Here is a 20,570-nt window from a genome sequence, read left to right on the forward strand (position 1 = left end):
AACTCTAGTACTATCTTGAAAAGTGGTGAAAGTAGCATTCTTACTTTGTTCCTAGTCTTAGTGGAGAAGCTTTTATATATATTTTTTTACCACTGAGTATAATATTAGTTATGGACTTTCCATATTTGGCCTCTATTATGTTGAGATAATTTTCTTCTTTGTTCATTCCTGCTGCTATAACAAAATGCTATGAACTAGATAATGTGTAAACAATAGAAATTTATTTCTCACAGTTTTGGAGGCTTGAATTCTGATCAAGACACCAGTAGGTTCAGAATTGGTAAGGGCTCACTCTGCTTCCAGGATGGCAACTTGTTTCTGTATCCTCTTGGGGAATGATTGTTACATCTTCACATGGCTGAAGGCAATAGAGGCTAGCTAATTTCCTCCTGTCTTTTTATGAGGTTGTTAATTCATTCATAAGGGCTCCACCTCTCCTACTGTTATATTGAGATGTAAGTTGTAACATATGCATTTTGGAAGGGATATAACAAACATTTAATAAGATAAATTTGTATAAAGAACATAATCTGCCAGGTGCACTGACACATACCTATTTGCAGCTGCTTGGGAGATTGAGGTAAGAGAATTGCAAGTTTGAGGCCAGCCTGGGCAACAAAGTGAGACTTTGTCTCAAAAAATAAAAAGGGCTGGGATGTAACTCAGTAGTTGAGTGCCCCTGGGTTCAATCCCCAATATACCCCCCCACCAAAAAAAAAAAAAAAAAGACTGTAACCTATGCTTTCCTAGAATGTGCCTATTTGAACCAGCACTGTGTGGGTGGGGAAAGGGTCTATATTTCCTTGTACAGAAGTTTTCAGTGTGAAAACCAAATTTGGTTGTTTCTTTTTTTCTATATATTTTTTATTAATATATTAATCAGATAATAACTGCTTACCATATTAAGGTAATATATTGACTGAGATATTACGTACAGTAAATAGTACATTTCATTCAGGAGGTGGGTTCTGAAGATGAATAATAATAATTGAAGCCTGGAGTAAAATTATGGAGCATAGGAGAATATATTAGCTAATTTTATCCAAATTGGTATATGTGTAGGCCACATTTCTTTAGTTGAGCAAGTATATAGTATACATATGTTTTGACCATGTCATTGTGGTTAAAATGGATTTCACTCATTCTTCCACAGTTTGGAGGCAAACTGGTTACTTTTGAGAATGTCAAAGTTCAGTCTCAGCAGGGAGCTGAGCAGCAGCAGCAGCAGCAGCATGTGTTCATTAGTCAAGTGGTAACAGAAAAGGAATTTCTTAACCGATCAGACCAACTACAGCAGGTCATGCAGTCACAAGGATTTATCAGTTACTGCCAGAAAAAAATTGATGCTTCTCAGACCGAGTTTGAGAAAAATGTGTGGTCCTTCTTGAAGGTAAAGTTGATATTTAAAACCACTTTATTTCATTATCTATAAATTTAACTGTTCGTATTCTTTTTATAATTATACAAAATAGTGGGATTCATTATGAGGTATTCATAAATGTACATAATGTAATTTGGTCAATTTAATTGCCCGGTACCTCCCTTTTCTTTCTCTTATATTCTAAATTTGTCTTCCTATTAAAGAAACAATTGGTAAAGTGTAGTTGCTGGAATTCATGATGAAATTTGAGAAACCTCACAAAGAGCACTCAACTTAAATTCTTATGTCAGACGTTCTTCCTTCAATAATTTGACAAACTTAATACAGTTATTTTTTTTAAAGGCAATATAATAGAGATATTTAAGGAAAAAAGATGACAGTAAAACAATATTTTTTAAAAATAGATTATAAAGCTTACTATAAGGGGAATAAAATATTTAATATCTATAGTAAATCTAGTTAAGGAAAACGGGAAAAGAGAAGACACATAGAGGACAGAGTCTAGAAGTATCTCTCATCCTCCTATTAAAGAAGAGTTTAGAGCTCGGGTTAAAAACCTTTGCCCTCAATTGCATTTTTGACAATAGACTAACAAATAGAATTTCCTTGTTGGTCATTTTTCCCTCCACTGGAATGTCTGTTTTTTAACACTGAATTTTCCAAGGAAAAGCAGTCTTGAATACAACAAAGTTTAATTCTAAAATTGTACAATTTATATTTTGTAATTAAGTATGAATTTTGAGAGTTTTATGATATAGAATGTTTCATATAGTGTGAATTATGCATTCATATGACCCTTGGACATGATTTTAATTTATATTCATTAAAATTAGACATCAAACATAAGCTATATTCAACCAGTATAATTTGTTAGTAGTATAAACTGTTCTTTGGATCCCTTTCTAGTAAGTGGGCCTTCAGGATTATACATAACAGATTTTAGGTTTTTTAAATTTTTTTATTTGGAATTTGATCAGTTCTTATAAAAGTTAGGATTTAACAATGTAGGTTTTTGTTACAAAGATGTGTCTTTTCTTAAAAGGTGAATTTTGAGGATGATTCTCGTGGAAAATACCTTGAGCTTCTTGGATATAGGAAAGATGATCTAGGAAAGAAGGTAAACTTGGGGAAAGTTAAATGACTATTCTTAAACTTTCTTCAAAAGTTCATTGTCAGAAACAGTTGGGCCTTAATAGATAAGGCACTGTGAGTATCAAACTTTGGAAATAATATGTGAGATTTTAATGCAGTGTGTAAACAGTGGCCTTGCCAGAAAATAGTTAGCCACTACTATAGATCTCCCAAGTTCAATACAATGTAAGTGAGAAAAATGGTACTATTTCAGGCTGTCACAATTTTCCACCCTAGCTATGTTAATGCCATTAGCACATGACCAAATTATGTATTGATTTGGTGTAATAATAAATAGTAAATATTTTTTAACAAGAGTGTTTATTGTATTGAATCTGAATAAATAAAAAGTTCAGGTTGTTTGCTTAATAGTTCAAATTCTTAAAAAAGATTCCCTTTTAAAATAAGGAAATCATATTGCAGATTTGTAATGTTCTCAAAAAGTGACTTAATTATTATTGCACACTGTTGACATCAGCATCAGTAATGGTAAAAATATATTGTGGAAACATTGAAAGCAGTGTCAATGTTACAGTGTCTCTGTAATTCTATGCACTCTAGGTGCAGATTAATGCTTCCTCAACATCAGACAAATCTAGCATATCACAGTCCCAGTATGGTATGTGGGTATGTCTTTGCTCATTCCTTTAGAGTTTTTATGGTTAGCTTTATTATAAACCTAAACTTTCTTTTTTGAGGAGGTATTGGGGATCGAATTCAGTGGCATTCAAATACTGAGCCACATCCCCATCCCTATTTTGTGTTTTTATGTAGAGACAGGGTCTCACTAAGTTGCTTAGCACTTTGCTGTTGCTAAGGCTGTCTTTGAACTCTCGATCCTCCTGCCTCAGCCTCCTGAGCTTCTGGGATTACAGGCATGTGACACCGCACTCAAGTTTATTAACCTAAATTTGTTGATGTTGTAACTTTTCTAGATTCACAAAAGATTAATATGAAAGTTTATTACATGCCTGATAGCAAAAAAAAGAGAAAATCATATTTGATTGTCAAATATTTTTAATAGCAATTCTTTCCATAATGAGTACCTGGAGAAATATTTTTAAAAATCAATTATAATTATTTAAAACAAAGTAGAAGAAAACATACTTGTTTTGAGGCTCATTTTGTGTTTGAACAGCAGAATAGGATGACATCTGAACAATAGAACTCTAAGCAAATGAAACTAGAATCACTTAGGATCAACTCAGCATAGATGTTAGTTGTCTTTTTTTTTTTAAAGGATTTTTTTAATATTTATTTTTTAGTTATAGGTGGACACAATATTTTTATTTTATTTTATGAAGTGCTGAGTATCAAACCCAGTGCCTCAAACATGCTAGGCAAGCGCTCTACCTCTGAGTCCCAACCCCAGCCCAGATGTTAGTCTTCTTAAACATACTATCCCTGGTGAAAACTATTATGGATTTTTGTCAATGAGAATGAAGAGGTAAATATTTGCTGGATACCCTGAAATAGAATTCCATTTAGTAGGTGAGTTGTTATTTTTATTTCAGATTGCTTTGGCCTTGAACAAAGTGGATGGATCCAATGTGGTAAGAAGATCTTTTAAAAATAGTTACTTTCTAAAATTTTGGTTAAATCATAACAAAAAACTATGTGTAATTAAAGAAGTTTATGTTTTGTGCTTTGTGATATAAAAAGAAATGCCAATTCAGATATGATATTTAGTAAATTCATAGTTTTCATCTTAAATAGCTTAAGTTTACCTGGTAGAGCATTCCTAGCTTTTGGCATATTTGAATTTTGTTAAAGAGGAAAAACAGAAAAAGTAACTACTCATTCTTAAGGCAAAGATCTTTGGTGCCAGATGAGGTTTGGTAGGAAAGAATGGGAAGATGTTAACAGTAATTGTTAGTGGTAGTTCTTTGCTTTTCCTCTAATGTTTTTCAAATAAATTTACTCTATGTTGCTTCTTATGATCAAACTAGCTCTGGGTGTTTTTGTTTGGGTCTTTTGTCTTCCTTGTTACTAATAACTTTTTAATGCTACATTCTTCAACTTCCTCTGTAATTGTTTTGTGTACCAAAGGCTCTTAAAGATTCTGACCAAGTAACTCAGAGTGATGGGGAGGAGAATCCTGCTGCTGAAGAGCAGGTCTTGGGAGAGGTACTTACTCTTTTTTATATTATATTGGACAAGTATGTGATAATTGTTATCTCACATTAAAAAATGGAATATTTTCTTGACTACTTGTTGTAAAATAAGTTGGAGTATACTGTTTCAGGTATATTTAGGACAGAAATCTATTTATCTAGACTGACAAAAATATGCCAAATTCTAAGTCTCTGACCTGACTTCTGGATTAGAAGGTTTAAAATTCATTGTTGATGTGAGAGATTGACACAATTTGTCAGATGACTGTCAGAATACCAAAATGAAAAAGAGATTTTATTCAGAAATCCACTTTGCATTATATGCGAAGTTAAAGGGTTTTTGTTAGCACCTTCCAATTTAGGGCCCACTACTGGTGGCATAGGCTTCTGAATTGGTCCTGAAGTCAGAGTCCAAGTAAAGAATATTTCATTAAACTGTCATGATTTATTATAAATGTATCTTTAAGTTGTGCTTGATCATTTCTATAACTAATTAAAGAGTCCTTGAACACAGAGTTGTATCACTGATTTTTTTTTTTTTTCCTTTTGATTTTTCTGGAGGTTTTCTTAACCACTATATACTAATCCTATAATTTTCTTTGTTTCAAGTTTTATTTCATCTCAAAAAACTAATCAACAAATTCTTGTTTCTCATCTCATCTTTGACTTTTCATTGCTCATTGTGATATAGGGATATCCTGACTGTAGAATATTTTGTATCACTATTTACTATATATAAAAATAATTTCCCAATGTATTTATTTATTTTTTTTTATTTTTATTTTTTTTTGGTAATAAGGAAAAAGGAGTTTCTTTTCAGTTTGTCCATATCTATATAATTATACATGATTATTGCATTTGCATATGTCATCTACCATTGCAACTCTCCTCAAATCCTTTTTTGGAAGTACACAAAATTTACAAAATAAAAGCAAGAGATGTCCACAAGTATACTTGATTTTCACAGAACTTTCCAAAGAATAGTCTATAAAGAATTCTTTTAATCATCATTTGCATTTCCAGAGAAGAAATCTCTTTTTTTTTTTTTTTTAATTTTTTATTGTGGGTTGTTCAAAACATTACAAATTTCTTGACATATCATATTCCACACTTTGATTCAAGTGGGTTATGAACTCCCACCTTCACCCCATACACAGATTGCAGAATCACATCAGTTACACATCCATTGATTTACATATTGCCATACTAGTGTCTGTTGTGCTCCGCTGCCTTTCCCATCCTCCACCCTCCCCCCTCCCCACCTCTCCCCTCCCCTCCCCTCCTCTCTCTCTACCTCCTCCACTGTATAACCCTGAGGGTCTCCTTCCATTACCATGCAGTTTCCCTTCTCTCTCCCTTTCCCTCCCACCTCTCATCCCTGTTAAATGTTAATCTTCTTCTCCTGCTCTTCATCCCTACTCTGTTCTTAGTTACTCTCTTTATATCAAAGAAGACATTTGGCATTTGTTTTTTAGGGATTGGCTAGCTTCACTTAGCATAATCTGCTCTAATGCCATCCATTTCCCTGTAAATTCTATGATTTTGTCATTTTTTAATGCAGAGTAATACTCCATTGTGTATAAATGCCACATTTTTTTTATCCATTCGTCTATTGAAGGGCATCTAGGTTGGTTCCACAGTCTTGCTATTGTGAACTGTGCTGCTATGAACATCAATGTAGCAGTGTCCCTGTAGCATGCTCTTTTTAGGTCTTTAGGGAATAGACCGAGAAGGGGAATAGCTGGGTCAAATGGTGGCTCCATTCCCAGCTTTCCAAGAAATCTCCATACTGCTTTCCAAATTGGCTGCACCAATCTGCAGTCCCAGTCCCAATGTATTTAAACTACTGCAAAATGACTATTAAAAACATTTTCCTTATAAATGGACTTCCTAGCACTTATTTAAGGAAGTAAAGGATATGAACAAAATTTTACTAAAAATTTTGAACTAATTTTGGGAATACCTAGAAAGAATTGTAGATATATATATGTCGTACTTTAATTTTGTACATCTAGATTATGTGTTATCAAATAAAAGACCATTTGAGATTATATTCATGAATAATAGGTAAAAATAGTATGTATAACGAATCAATAATTGTCAGTATGTACTTTGAGTACCTGAAAAACATTGTTTCAAGGGTGTAAAATATGCCCTTTTATCTTTTTTTACCTCCTGAACTCAGAATTGCCTTGCACTTGCTAGATAAATGCTCTACCAGTGAACTACATCCCCAGCCCTTTTTATTTTTTTTCTTTTGAGACAGGGTGTTACTAAATTGTTACTAATAGCTTATTAAAGCTAAGGCTGACTTAGAACTTGCCATCCTCCTGCCTCATTTGAGCCCCCTGAGTAACTGGGATTACAGGCATGCACTGCCACCGCCCCTGGCTCTTCCCTTTTATCTTGATATTCTTTTGTCAAATGTAGTAGTTTATATATCAAAGGTAGTCAGTACATTAAAAATTGCACATTTTTGGCCATGTATGTTTTAGAAGTGTGTAAAATAATGGTTAGTTGAGTTTAGAAAGCAATATGGGAAATATTGTTAAATTTTTTTTCTGTATAATTATTAGTGAAAATAATCAGACCTATATCTCTGATTTATTCCTTAATGTGACTGGCTTACCTTCTCAATTATTTTGAGTTTTTAGATTCTAAAATACTTCTCTTTAGTTGGTGAAAGCCAGTGAGGGTTAGTTATTCTTTTACTATAGTCAACATCAATTATACTTTTTAGTTGAGGCTGTGCTGTGCTCTGCACTAAAATGACCCAATTCCAAAATGCCTTTGATTTTTAAATACTGGGTGCTTTTTCATTCAGTTGTGTAGGTAACACAAGCATAGAAGGCAGATATTTTATCTCAGATGAACTGCATTTTTCTTTAAAAAGGGAAGATTTAAAATATTTGTATAGACTTAAAAATTGAGCATTTCTAATCTAAAATCTAACTAAAATCTTTTTGGATTTCAGCCAGGCATGCATGGTCACACATACCTGAAATCCTAGCTACTTAGAAGGCAAGGAGGATCGCAAGTTTGAGGTCAACCTAGACCACTTTGTGAGACCCTTCATGAAAAAGTAAAGGGACTGAGGATATAGCTCATGGTAAAGTACCCTGGGTTCAGTACCCAGTACTGCAAAATAAGTAAGTTCAGATTTGAGACCATTTAGGATTTCAGATTTATAAATTAGAGATGTTCGACCTATAGTCTCAGAATTTTGTAAAAGAACTGTATGTATTTTTATCAGACTAGCCTGCTGTTTCAGATCTACTTTGAAAAAACATGACACACATAATTGAATTGGAGTATATAAAAATATACCCAAATACAAAAATATCTCTTTTAGATTGGCTTTTTTTTTTGGGGGGGGGGTGCTGGGGATTGAACCCAGGGCCTTGTGTATTCTAGGCAAGCACTCTACCAACTGAGCTATGTCCCCAGCCTGGCTTTTTTTTTTTTTTTTTTAAACGGTACCAAGAATCAGACTTGTGCCTTGTGCATGCTAGGAAAGTACTCTATCACTGAGCCACATCTCTACATCTCTAACCCATATATTGCTTTCATACTAAGGACATCTAATGATTTTTTTCATGATTCAATTTTTTTTTAAAGAACAAGTTTAATTTTCCCTGTCTACAAACTATATTGTCATGCATATAGAAAACCCTAAAGACTCCACCAAAAAAATCTTAGAACAAACACAGGAATTCAGTAAATTTGTAGGATAGAAGATCAATATAGCAAAAATCAATAGCCTTTCTATATACCAATGAACTATCTGAAGGAAAAAAATTAAGAACATGGTGTCATTTAAAACAGCACCCCCCAAATAAAATACTTAGAATAGATTTAATGAAGATGGTGAAAGACCTATGCACTGAAAACTATAAAACACTGATAAAAGCTATTGAAAAAGATATACATGTTCATAGTTTAGCAGTTAGTACTGTTAAAATGTTCTCAACGCTACCAAAGCAATCAGCAGATTCAAGACAATCCCTGTGTGTGGTACACACCTATAATCCCAGCATCTCTGTAGGTCGAAGCAGAGTTCACCAAACCTGGCATGTAGGAGTTATTAGATAAGTTGAAGTGGGGTTGTTTTAAATCTAAATATGATAATATAGTTTAAAATATGTATGTTTTGTGTACTTCAAGGCACTCATAGTTGAGGTATCAAAGATTATTCAGTTTCAGTAATTTTTCAGGTATCTATAATGAATGTATACACTGAGTTTATTGAACATTATTTCTGATGACTTTGAATTTTACTTATAATTATATAATGGTGATTGATACTTCCGGAAGTCATAGATTTTTGTGTAAATTTAAACATGAGAACTTTTCTGGAATAACTTCCATGGGTTCATTTTGGCTAACATGATGCCTTTTCCATCTCTTTAGCACATTAAAGAAGAAAAACATGAATATGAATTTCTACCCTCCTCTGGGGGAACATTTAATATCTCCATCAGTGGGGGTAAGTGCCTATTGGTTTTATTTTAATATTTAAAAAAAAAAAACAAAAAACTGAAAGCAAATGGCCCAGAAATTTAAGTTAGAAATGTTTGTCAAAGATGGTAGAGAGTTGAGAAAGAACTTGGTTACTATATACCATATGTAATTGGTGCTTTCAGAAGGATGGTACATTTTGACACCTAAATGATCTTTATCAATCCACTTAGGTAATCTGTAAATAGTGTTATTTTATGTGCTTCTTAATATATTTCTACAGATCTCTTCCTTAAATACTTAAATACTAACAGTTTGTGTTTGAAATTTAATCCTCCAGTATTAAAAAATTAGCATTGTGTTCTCAGTTCATGTCTATGTATAAAAATTGATGTGTGTACTTTTTTTATTATAGCTATTTTTGATAACAAGCCCTCTTTAATATGGTTGTATTGTTTCCTTGTTGCAGATATTGATGGTTTAATTACTCAGGCTTTACTGACGGGTAATTTTGAGAGTGCTGTTGACCTTTGTTTACATGATAACCGAATGGCTGATGCCATAATATTGGCCATAGCAGGTGGACAAGAACTCTTGGCTCGAACCCAGAGAAAATACTTTGCAAAATCCCAAAGTAAAATTACCAGGGTATGTTATTTTCAAAATAAATAAACAGTAACATATTTATGGTTGTATAAGTAATTCTCTATTATTGTGGATAATTGAGATTCAGAACACAGTAATGAATTTTTAGAAACCCATCCATAATTTTTTGACCCAGAGATAGTTTTTGGCATTAGTGTGATTATTCCAGTTTTTGTTGTTTCTGTGTAGAATTTAAAAACTAAACATATTTTCATATTCTGTATAAAAGTTTAATATAAAAAACTTTAAAGGTTAAATTTCTAGCACCACCTAATTCTAACAGTATATTAGTGCAGAGCTTTCCCTATATCTTTCCATATAGATAGGTAGATATATGTGTATGATTTTTTCTTTTTTCAGTGCTGTGGATTAAACCCAGGGTCTTGCATACACTAGGCAAGTGCTTTACTACTGAACTACACCACCCAACACTTTCATAATTCTTTTTTTTTTTTTTTAATTTCAAGACAAGTTCTCACTAAATTGCCCAGCTGGCCTAAAACTCAAGATCCTCCTGAGTAGCTGGAATTACAGGCATGCACCACTACACCTTGCTATGTGTGTGTGGTTTTGTTTATATTGTCACTAACATTATAAGCATTTTCCCACATCATTAAAGATTCTTACAAAAAAATTTAATTACTGTATATTATCTTATGGGAAGGATGTTAGGCATATTCTAATGTTTTCCTCATACAGGTAACCACCATTATTTGTACAGTGATTAAAAACCTTTGTTATGCCTAAAAATTGGTGCACATATCTGATTGATTACCTACAGTACTAGGAGAGGAATTTCTGGCACAAATGGCCTAAACATTTTTAAGACTCCTGCTTGATATTTCTTTTAATATCTTAAAAAAATATAATTTTTGTGGAAATTATTTTCTGCAAAAATTGTACCAGTGTTTAGTCCCACCAACATTGTTTGCTATCAGTCTCCCAGCCTCAGCTCATGTTATTCTCTCCCTGTTATGTTTTAGCATACTGCCTGCTTTCCAGTTTCTTACTCACTTCATGTTTATTTCTCCCTGGATCTTTGTACCTGGTTTTACTTTCGCTTAGAATGCTTTTTCCTTTTTTAGGTATACATGGCAGTAGAGTTGTTTTTTTGTTTGTTTGTTTGTTTTTGAGGGGTATCAGGGATTGAACTCACAGGCACTTGACCACTGAATCACATCCCCAGCCCTATTTTGTATTTTATTTAGAGACGGGGGTCTCACTGAGTTACTTAGTACCTTGTTTTTTTGTTGAGGCTGGCTTTGAACTTGTAGTCTTCCTGCCTCAGCCTCCGAGACACTAGAATTATAGGTTTGTGCTACCGTGCCCTGTAGTAGAGTATATTTTGACATATTATACATACATGGAACTTTCCCCTTCTTGATGAAGTTATTTCCTGTTTGTCTTTCTAATTATCTCTCAAAAATCTACATTAGACCAGGTCACATCTTCCTGTTAAATGTTTTCATCTCATTGCTTTGTAAACTGTTTGTTGGTGATTTTCTTGTTTTAAGGAAAATAATACTGTTTGCTATGTCCTTTGGTTCCAGAATATACTTCTCTTTGCTGCTGCTTAATTTGACATGAAGTTGTTGTTTTGAAAAATGATTGCTTATCCAGACTTAATTTTCACTAATATGCTAAACACTTTCAATTTTACCTTTATTTTTCTTGCCTAAGCTCATCACTGCAGTCGTGATGAAGAATTGGAAAGAGATTGTTCAATCCTGTGATCTTAAAAATTGGAGAGAGGCGTTAGCTGCAGTATTGACTTACGCTAAACCAGATGAATTTTCAGCCCTGTGTGGTAAGAAGTAAATGTTACATTTTACTATATTACATATATGACATGGTAATTTTATTGTAATTAAAATTATTATAATGAAATTAATGACAAATTTTATTAGGAATTACATTCTTCCATTATTTTTAAAAATACTATTTAGTAAGTCTGATTTCAGACCAGAATTGGAAACTTGCTTCCTACTTACTAGCTATAATTATAGGAAAAATTATTTTCTAATCTCAATTTACACAAAAGCAACTCTCACTTAATAAATGTTAGCTATGATAAAAATTAATCAATATAGGTGCAGTGGCACATGTTTGTCATCCCAGCTACTCAGGTGGCTGAGGCAGGATGATTTCAAATTGGAGGCCAGACAGGACAACTTAATGAAACCCTGTCTCAAAATGAAAAGTAAAAAGGGAATTACAATATTTCAGTAAAAATTGTCATATATAGCATGACTAAATTGGTGGGGTAAGGAATAAATATTATTTGCAAGAAAAGAAGCTTAAGACTGCTCACATGAGTAAACAACAGTTTGCTATCTTGAAATATCTTTTGCTTTTGTGAATATGAAAATTGTAAGATACTAACTGTATTTTCACAAATAATTTATAGCAGACCTAGCTGCCATTGATAAGACTATTCTAAATGCGCCACTAATAGTTTTGTGTTCATGTATTTGTTTCCATGTTATTTTTTTCTAACATAATTGATGGAAATCAGTTCTACAACTAGATATAGAGTCTTATGAAATTGATTATTATATATAATTTGTCATCCACTTCCATTCATTTAGCAAATAAATATTTACTGAGTATTTAGAGTGACTTTATTTCTCCCTGTTGCTTATTGGTTGTGAAATCTAAATCTCTGAAAGTATTGAGCTGCTCAGAACCCTACGTACAGATTGTCTTGGGTATAATCTTATGATGTTTTCCTCTTGATTTGTAGATCTTTTGGGAGCCAGGCTTGAAAGTGAAGGAGATAGCCTCCTGCAGACTCAGGCATGTTTGTGCTACATTTGTGCAGGGAATGTAGAGAAACTAGTTGCATGTTGGACTAAAGCTCAAGATGGTAGCAACCCATTGTCCCTTCAGGTTAGTATTTTTGAACAAAAAGGTGCTTACTTCTTGATGTTTTCTTTCATCTTACTTATGAGCAAGTTATATTCTAGAAGTCCTTTTGTTCTATAAAATTATTGCTTTCACCCTACTTATTTACCTTCTGGAAGTTTTTTTCTTTTTTTAATCTTTATTTTTATGTGGTGCTGAGGATTGAACCCAGTGCCTCACACATGGTAGGCAAGTACTCTGCCGCTGAGCCACAATTGCAGTCCCTAGAAAATTTTTACTGGATAATTATATGCAATCTTTGAAGAAGCAAAGTTTGAGATAATAGTATAGTAAAATGGGGTTGCAGCTGCTTATAAAATCAAGGTTATGATTTGGCAGTTTATTGGGGGAAGCAGGTGACAGGAACACTGAAAATAGCCATAGGGTTCCCTCTTTTTCCTCACGATTCTTTTGCCTTCATTGACTCCCTTTGCCTTGAGCAAGGAAAGAAGCAAGGATTAAGGAATAGGAGACATCCTCAATACCAATCGAAAATCTTCACAGTTAAGGGAAAAAGAAAGTAACAGGTAAATGGAATTCCCTGTAGCACCAGTACCAGGCAAGAGAGGAAGTAAAAATTGGTGACTGTTCTCAGGTACTGTGTAAATATATATATATATATATATATATATATATTTTTTTTTTTTTTTTCCCAAAAAAAATTTAACGAGCAGAGTCTCACTATATTTTAGTGTAATATTTCTTTTCCTCTCTGGAAAGAGATTTTATCAGTAAAATTGTTGCTTTAAAGATCATTCTGTTGAAACAAAAAATCAATTAGGACACCAAGATTTTCCAAGTACTTCTTAGAGAAAAGCCCTGTTTTTTACTTTTTAGCTTGTGTACTTGTAAAGGGCAAGTGGGTAGGACATTCTTATGCCTTCTACCTGGAGTTTGGCTTACGCTTGCAGAAAGAATTGGTATTGAAAAGCAACTTGAGGAACTTGAGTCACAATAGTATTTTAGTCAACTTTGCATTACTATAATGAAATATATGGGATAGTAAAGAGAAACTGTTTTGACTCATGGTTCTGGAGGTTTTGGTCCAAAATTGGATAATCAATGGCTTTGGGCCTCTGGCAAGGGTAGCACATACTCCAGGAATGCATGGCAGAGCAGACCACTTACAGAATGAGCCAGGAAGCAAAACAAAGTCCCTTTTCACAGTCCCCTTCAAGGGCATGCCCCAATGACCTGCGGACCTCCCTCTTAAAGGTTCCACAACCTCTCAATAGCACCACCCTGGGGACCAAGCCTTCAATACATGGACTTGTATGTTCTAGAACTGTGTGGGCATGACTATCTAGTTGGTAAAGCACTTGCTTAACATGTATGATAACTTGGGCTTGCTTCCCAGTACAGCAAAAGAAACCAGAAAAAAACAAAAGACAAAATAAAATTATAAACAGTACAGACACAATAAAATGTCTGCAAGGCTCCAAATCAGGCTCCAAACGATAGCATATACCAAGTCCCTTTGGAGGTCATGTGCCCTTGTCTATGAGTCATTTCATAGTAGTAACAGTTTTAGAGGATAGATGGTAAGATGTTTTCACTCATAGTTCCTCTTTTGCATGCTAGGAACTTTGAATATCTGCCTGTTTTTTACTTTGTGTATTTGTTTGTTTTAGATTACAAGTATTTGGCAGCTTAAGGATGTTTGGGAGAAGGTGGTGACCTATACCCTGTCCATGAGTAAAAAGAGACCTTCTTTCTCCTTACTTCTATTTCAATTACCTATATAGTGGTCAGCAGTTATTTCATATATTTAAACAAGGATCTGAATAGCTGCTATACTTTCAGGAAGTTTTGGAAATCAGTAACTGTTGTTTCCTGCTTCCTCTCATATGCATGGTCTTAGTATCTCTCACACTCCCTTCCTTTTCTCACTTAGGATCTAATCGAGAAAGTTGTCATCCTGCGGAAAGCTGTACAACTCACGCAAGCCATGGACACTAATACTGTAGGAGTTCTCTTGGCTGAAAAGATGAGTCAGTATGCCAATTTGTTGGCAGCCCAGGGTAGTATTGCCGCAGCCTTGGCTTTTCTTCCTGACAACACCAACCAGGTAATTAGGATTAACAACTTATCTTCTTTCTTTTAATGTATAAATGAGTAGAGTCCGGTAGATAGCACTTGGTATTAAATATATACATACTAGTAGGTGAATGTTATGGAGCAGTTGAATTACTATCACCTAACTATAGGTAAATGCTATTGATATTCTTCAAGGATCATTTTAGATGTATCCATGCTGTGTCAGAGAGAGAATGTTTTGAGGTATGATAGATCCCTTTGTATTTGTAGTACTTTAGGACTGAATGAGGAAAAGACCAACTTGTCGTTTCTAAAGCTAATTCTTCATATAAGATTCTTTGTAGGGGGCTGGAGTTGTGGCTCAGCAATAGAGCGCTCGCCTAATATGTGTGAGGGTTCGATCCTCAGCACTACATATAAATAAATAAAATAAAGGTATTGTGTCCACGTATAACTAAAAGAAAAAAAAAGATTCCTACAATCTTCTCTGTTGAAAAGCTATAAATGTTAATTCAGACAAATGAGATTGTTAAAAATTTTAAATTCCCGTATGTGTCACCCCAAATATTAGTGATGAAATTCATTGTGCATTTTGCTTTAATTTGATACTGTTTATGGGCAAGAATATTTTTTAAGTATTCGAGGTAGGGTAGACTCTATTACTTCTAGTTTATTGTCCTTATTTGATATACAGAGAAACTCAGACTTTTTAATATTTGTTTTAATTCAACAAGTGACTGGGTATAGACTAATGATCAGATTGCCAAGTTCTTGAAGGCTTTAAAATAGTAAATGCGATTCCAAAAGTAAAAATACTGTGATAGAGGTAGTGATGCTATGGGAACACCAGAAAGGGAAAGTTTAATCCAGAGCATGCATGGTAGGGCTTGAGGAAACTTGTCCATAAGTAGGATATTTATGTTTGTATTTTATGTCTGATGGAGCTTGATTTGGAGCTTTGCAGACATTTTATTGCATCTGTACTGTTTATAATTTTATTTTGTCTTTTTTTTTTTTCTGGTTTTTTTTTTTTTTTTTTTTTTGCTGTACTGGGGATCAAGCCCATGTCATCATACAAGTGCTTTACCAACTAGATAGTCATGCTTACACAGTTCTGGAGCATATATGGAGGTTTTCTTTCTTTGTTTATTTGTTGTCATTTGTTTTTAGTATTTTATCTGTTCTAGGGAATTATCAATAAGCTTTATTAAGTAAAAATACACGTACACTCTGTAACTGTGTGGGTATGACTAACTAGTTAGTTTTATATATACTTAACTGTAGGATTCAGCGCATATCCTTCTAAATTGTTAATAGGAATATTAGATAGAACAGAAATATATGGTGACTTTTCCACAATAGTTTATAAAACTCTTATTTAGTAAGGGCTCATTGTTAGGTTGAGATAAAAGACCCTTTATTTTAAGATCAACTTCATCTGAGACCTTTAGATCATCTGGTCTTAAGAGTAAATGTTTTATTTTTAGTATGATATATAATCACATGCATGTCTGATACATTATTCTTAATCTTTTCTTTGGACTTTAAAGGATATTCTTTAAGCAAATGGGCATAATATTGATGTTACTTCCTCTTAAATATCAATAGACGCTGCATTTTCTGAAGAACATGTCAATACTTTGTGTTATCATTGTAGTATATAATTCTACCATTGAACATAAGGATACTCTACCACTACATTTCCAGCCCTTTTTTTATTTTTTTATTTGAAACAGGGTCTCATTAAGTCTCCCAGGCAGACCTCAAACCTCCAAAGTTAGTGGGATTACAGGTTTGCACCACCATGCCTGATAATATCTTGAAAGTAAATGGCCACTTTAAACCTTTTACAAATTTATAGGATTATATATATATTTTTTAGAAGTGTATTGCTTTCATATCTACGTTTCAAGAAATTACCATTATAACTTGATAAGAGGTGATTTATTTTATGCAAACATCATCGCAAAGCAAGGTGTAGAAGCTCAGCTAGATTTATTATTGTTCACGAGAGTAAATACCTATCTCAATTATTCTTTTTCTTTTCCAATATAAAGTTTGCTGAATGTACAAGAAGAGTTTATCACTTAGGATACAGAAATTTTTTTTAGGGGTTGGAGTGAGGGAGTTACCTGTAAACAAAGACTATATTGATTTGATCCAAAAAATAAAACTTGAAACGATTCTTGAACTAACATAAAAAAAAAGTCTATTGTTTTAAAAAGATAGAGAATATATTGTTCACAGGATATGAGTTGTTTATTTTCTATATACTGTAATTGATGAGGACATGGATAATATCTTCATGTTTCTGAGAAGTAATATGTACATGGGAGGAGGGGATAATATTATTTCTAAAAAAAGATATTAAAAATATTTCTGGAATATTTTAGCATATTGCTTTTTTTTTTTAACACCTGGAACATATATATGGTCGATATATATGTTAACTGTATATATAATGGGTAACTTGTAAATTTGTATAATTGTAGATCTGTACAAGCTACAGATCTAAATTTGATGTCTTACAGTTTTTTTAAATATTTATTTTTTAATTGTAGTTAGACACAGTACCTTTATTTATCTATTTATTTATTTATTTTTATGTGGTGCTGAGGATCAAACCCAGCGCCTCACAACCCAGCCCTGATGTCTTATAATTTTAGTATATTTCAAAAATATCTTCTTTTGCTGGGCCAGTAGATTTCTTCTCGCAGTTAAATTACAAGTTGTACTATATGTCATGGATGTTTAGTGCCAGTCATATTAGAAACATGAGTTGAGTCCTCAAGTGTCAGGGTCTGTTGTAGCATTCACGGCATGTGAACAAAAAGTGAATCTCTTGAATGATTAGATTGCTTTAAGAAAATCAGCATGCTATCATAAAGTTGACTGAACTTTATTTGTTTTGTTTTCTTCCATTCATTGCTTTTTATAGCCAAACATTGTGCAGCTTCGCGACAGACTTTGTAGAGCACAAGGAGAGCCTATACCAGGACAGGAATCACCTAAAATTCCTTATGAGAGGCAGCAGCTATCTAAGGGCAGGCCTGGACCAATTGCTGGCCACCCACAGATGCAAAGAGTTCAAACTCAACAATATTATCCCCATGTGAGTAATGTAGTCCAAATGAAGTGGGAACATTTATGCATTTCAATTCAAATTGATAGTTTCAGATTGTTGGTTAAAAGATCTTCTGATGTGGTTAAAGTAGATAACATATTGTGTTAACAGTTATACTTTCTAGATTCTTGAAAGTGGTATTTCTTATCTGCATATGAAAATCCTTTTAATCTATTCAAACAGATTATAATTTAGATATAAGTTAGGTTTAAGCTCTCTAGGGAAATCTGTTGTTTCTCTCTGAGTTAGGCTTTCCTTACACATGTACCTCTCTCTGTTCTTGAAACTTCTATTTGATTCATCTAACAAGCTTTAAGTAGCAGAATTAATCCTAATAGTGATTTAATTTTATAAACTATTTTTAGAAAGTAGCCTTTTTAAGCATTCTTTCTCCATTAATAGCATAGTTTACTTTATTTTCTCTATCCATACAATAGCTAATATCCAGAATATGAACTTTTTTTCTTTTGGACAACTTGAACAATAGAGAATAGTGAATTTACTGAAGGTTTATGAAGTTGGAGGTCACATAGAAATGATTAATAATTTTTGTTTTTATTTAAATAACTGATATTTAAAATATGGTTGTATTGTCTTTTACTGTTTCGTGTAAAAAATTATATATTTCCAGACCAACAGATAGCCTTCATGTCCTTAAATGAAAAGTTTTTTCCTTAAGTATCAATTAGTCTTGATTGATAGCAAAGATACCCTGCCTAATAGAGCAAATTGGTGATAGGATTGACAGGACCTTTTTATATTTTATCCCAAAGTTTAATATAAAATCATAGAAAACTTTTGTTATTTAATCAGGACAGATTACATTTGTATATAACTGTTAACTGCCAAGAACACTCTATTTTTTAATTCATTTTGTTTATCAAGACCTACTGTGAGTACCTAACATTGTTCTAGTAATTGGAAGTATCCTGGTGAACAATTTACACAAAATCCCTATCCTTGTGGAGATTGTATTAGAAAGTCTGTGACATAAGTGGGGCAGATCAGATGATGGCTAGGAAAACTGAGAGGCCCGGTTGTCAAGCAACCACCAGAGTTTTAAGACATGAGAGTTTTAATTTCTTAACATTGTGTGGCTGCTTAATGGCCAAGTTTGGATTACAACTTTCAAGCACTCTGTATTTAGGCTAGACTGTCTCTCAGGTTACTGAAGTAAGGTAAGTAAGCTCTACATTGGGAAGAGAGAATGTTTACTATTTATGTCTTTGGGTTCATCTGTCTTTCTGGGAAAAGGTAAAAACATTGGAGGATTTTTGTTACACTTTGATTTACCCATCTTATATTTTAAGAACATAAAAATAAATTGTACCATAAGTCAAGCAGTGGTTTTCAGGATTGAAGCTTATATATGCTGAATGAATGAAGACAAGTGGCTTACAATTTTAAAACAAGTTTACAGGCAGGTAAAGGTTAAAAGGGAGGCTAGATTAGTAGGAGTTTCACTCCCACTTCAACCAGCACAAGTTCGATTGCATTTATTTTTATGTGTATATTGGAGTTTCACTAAAGATTTACATAACAAGAAGGATTTTAATGACTTGAAAAATAATGGAAAATCACTAGAGTTCAGAGTAAGCAATATGATATGGTATAGAAAACACTATCCTGGGACTTGGGAGACCTGGAATTGGTCCAAGCTTCATGACCAGTGAGTTGTACGGATCTTGACAAGCCCCTTCACAGCTCTGGGCCTTGCATTCTTAATGATAAAGGGTGGGAATTATTCTGGGTGATCTATAGTATTTAGCTTTAATATTCTCAATGATTGTGTGGTTTTTAAGCCTTGCATGGGACTAAGGTGAATTTTGTGGCTCTGCTGAAATTAAAAATAAAAAAAGGAGCTTATAAGCAGTATGTTTACAGATTACTAGTAGCATGAGTACTATTAATGCTTCAAAAATCACTATTTTACTCATTTTTTAGAATGTCTTTCTTACCCTACTTATAGGACCTCACTTTCCCTACTTATTCTTGATGCTTGAATGGCATTGTTTCTGTGTTTTGATTTAGTTTTCATATTGATTTTTTTCATGCCTCTCCCTCCCAGTTTTGTTGTGATTATTTTTCTTTTGGAATCCCAGCTAAATTGAAAGCAGTTGCCTAATATATATTCCCTTGCTACTTTTACTTTTTGCTTTGCGTCTAGCTATTAATACCTTTTGAGTTTTCTTACCTTCTTCTTTTAATGTTTTCATTTTTTTATTTTCTGTGATTGGTATTTCTTTGTTCAATTCAGGTTAGAATTGCCCCTACTGTTACTACCTGGAGTAACAAAACTCCTACTGCCCTTCCCAGCCATCCACCTGCAGCCTCTCCCTCTGACACACAGGTATATCCTTCATTATTCCTCTTTGAGCAGGACTCTGCTCACCTGAATATATGTGGTTTTATATCTACCCAACTTCCTCAATTTACCCCACCCTTATTCTGCATCCTATTTATTGCATTTTACTGCTTTTAGGATGCAAGAGACAATATTTAAGGCAATATATGTCCTTATCCTACCTCTACTTTTGCAGTTCTGAATTGACCTGAGCTAAAAAAAAATATCAGTGATTTAAATCTGATTTTTACCAAAGACTTCTTTTTTTCTTTCTTCTTCTTCTTCTTCTTCTTTATTTTTTATTTTTTTAGCATTGCAGAAACTAAAGAAAGCTAATTATAGTATTTATATTTATATTTGCTGAGTGTGGAGTAATGGATGGAAATTTGTAGAGATGGAAAATCCTGGTGACTTACCATCAATTTATTGACA

The 20,570-nt window shown here is 33.3% G+C and overlaps 1 protein-coding gene across 25 annotated transcripts in view; it reads left to right on the forward strand.

Annotated features, from left to right (window-relative positions):
- The window catches only part of Sec31a (SEC31 homolog A, COPII coat complex component), a 63,679-nt gene that overhangs the window by 24,915 nt on the left and 18,194 nt on the right, over positions 1-20,570 (forward strand). For 7 of the 25 annotated variants that reach the window (XM_058583424.1, XM_058583425.1, XM_058583426.1 and 4 more), the window contains 11 exons: positions 1,154-1,390; positions 2,424-2,498; positions 4,027-4,065; positions 4,562-4,639; positions 9,037-9,112; positions 9,554-9,732; positions 11,410-11,536; positions 12,473-12,618; positions 14,528-14,701; positions 17,609-17,782; positions 20,052-20,144. In XM_058583424.1, the coding sequence (XP_058439407.1) occupies positions 1,154-1,390; positions 2,424-2,498; positions 4,027-4,065; positions 4,562-4,639; positions 9,037-9,112; positions 9,554-9,732; positions 11,410-11,536; positions 12,473-12,618; positions 14,528-14,701; positions 17,609-17,782; positions 20,052-20,144 (1,398 nt within the window). The remainder of the gene's footprint in view (positions 1-1,153; positions 1,391-2,423; positions 2,499-4,026; positions 4,066-4,561; positions 4,640-9,036; positions 9,113-9,553; positions 9,733-11,409; positions 11,537-12,472; positions 12,619-14,527; positions 14,702-17,608; positions 17,783-20,051; positions 20,145-20,570) is intronic. The other 18 variants (XM_046457665.2, XM_046457666.2, XM_046457670.2 and 15 more) reach the window with 5 other exon arrangements.

The sequence above is a fragment of the Marmota monax genome, unplaced genomic scaffold (assembly GCF_021218885.2).
Source record: "Marmota monax isolate L192 unplaced genomic scaffold, Marmota_monax_Labrador192_F-V1.1 WCK01_AAM20220418_F8-fsc00128, whole genome shotgun sequence".
Taxonomy (NCBI): Eukaryota; Metazoa; Chordata; class Mammalia; order Rodentia; family Sciuridae; genus Marmota; species Marmota monax.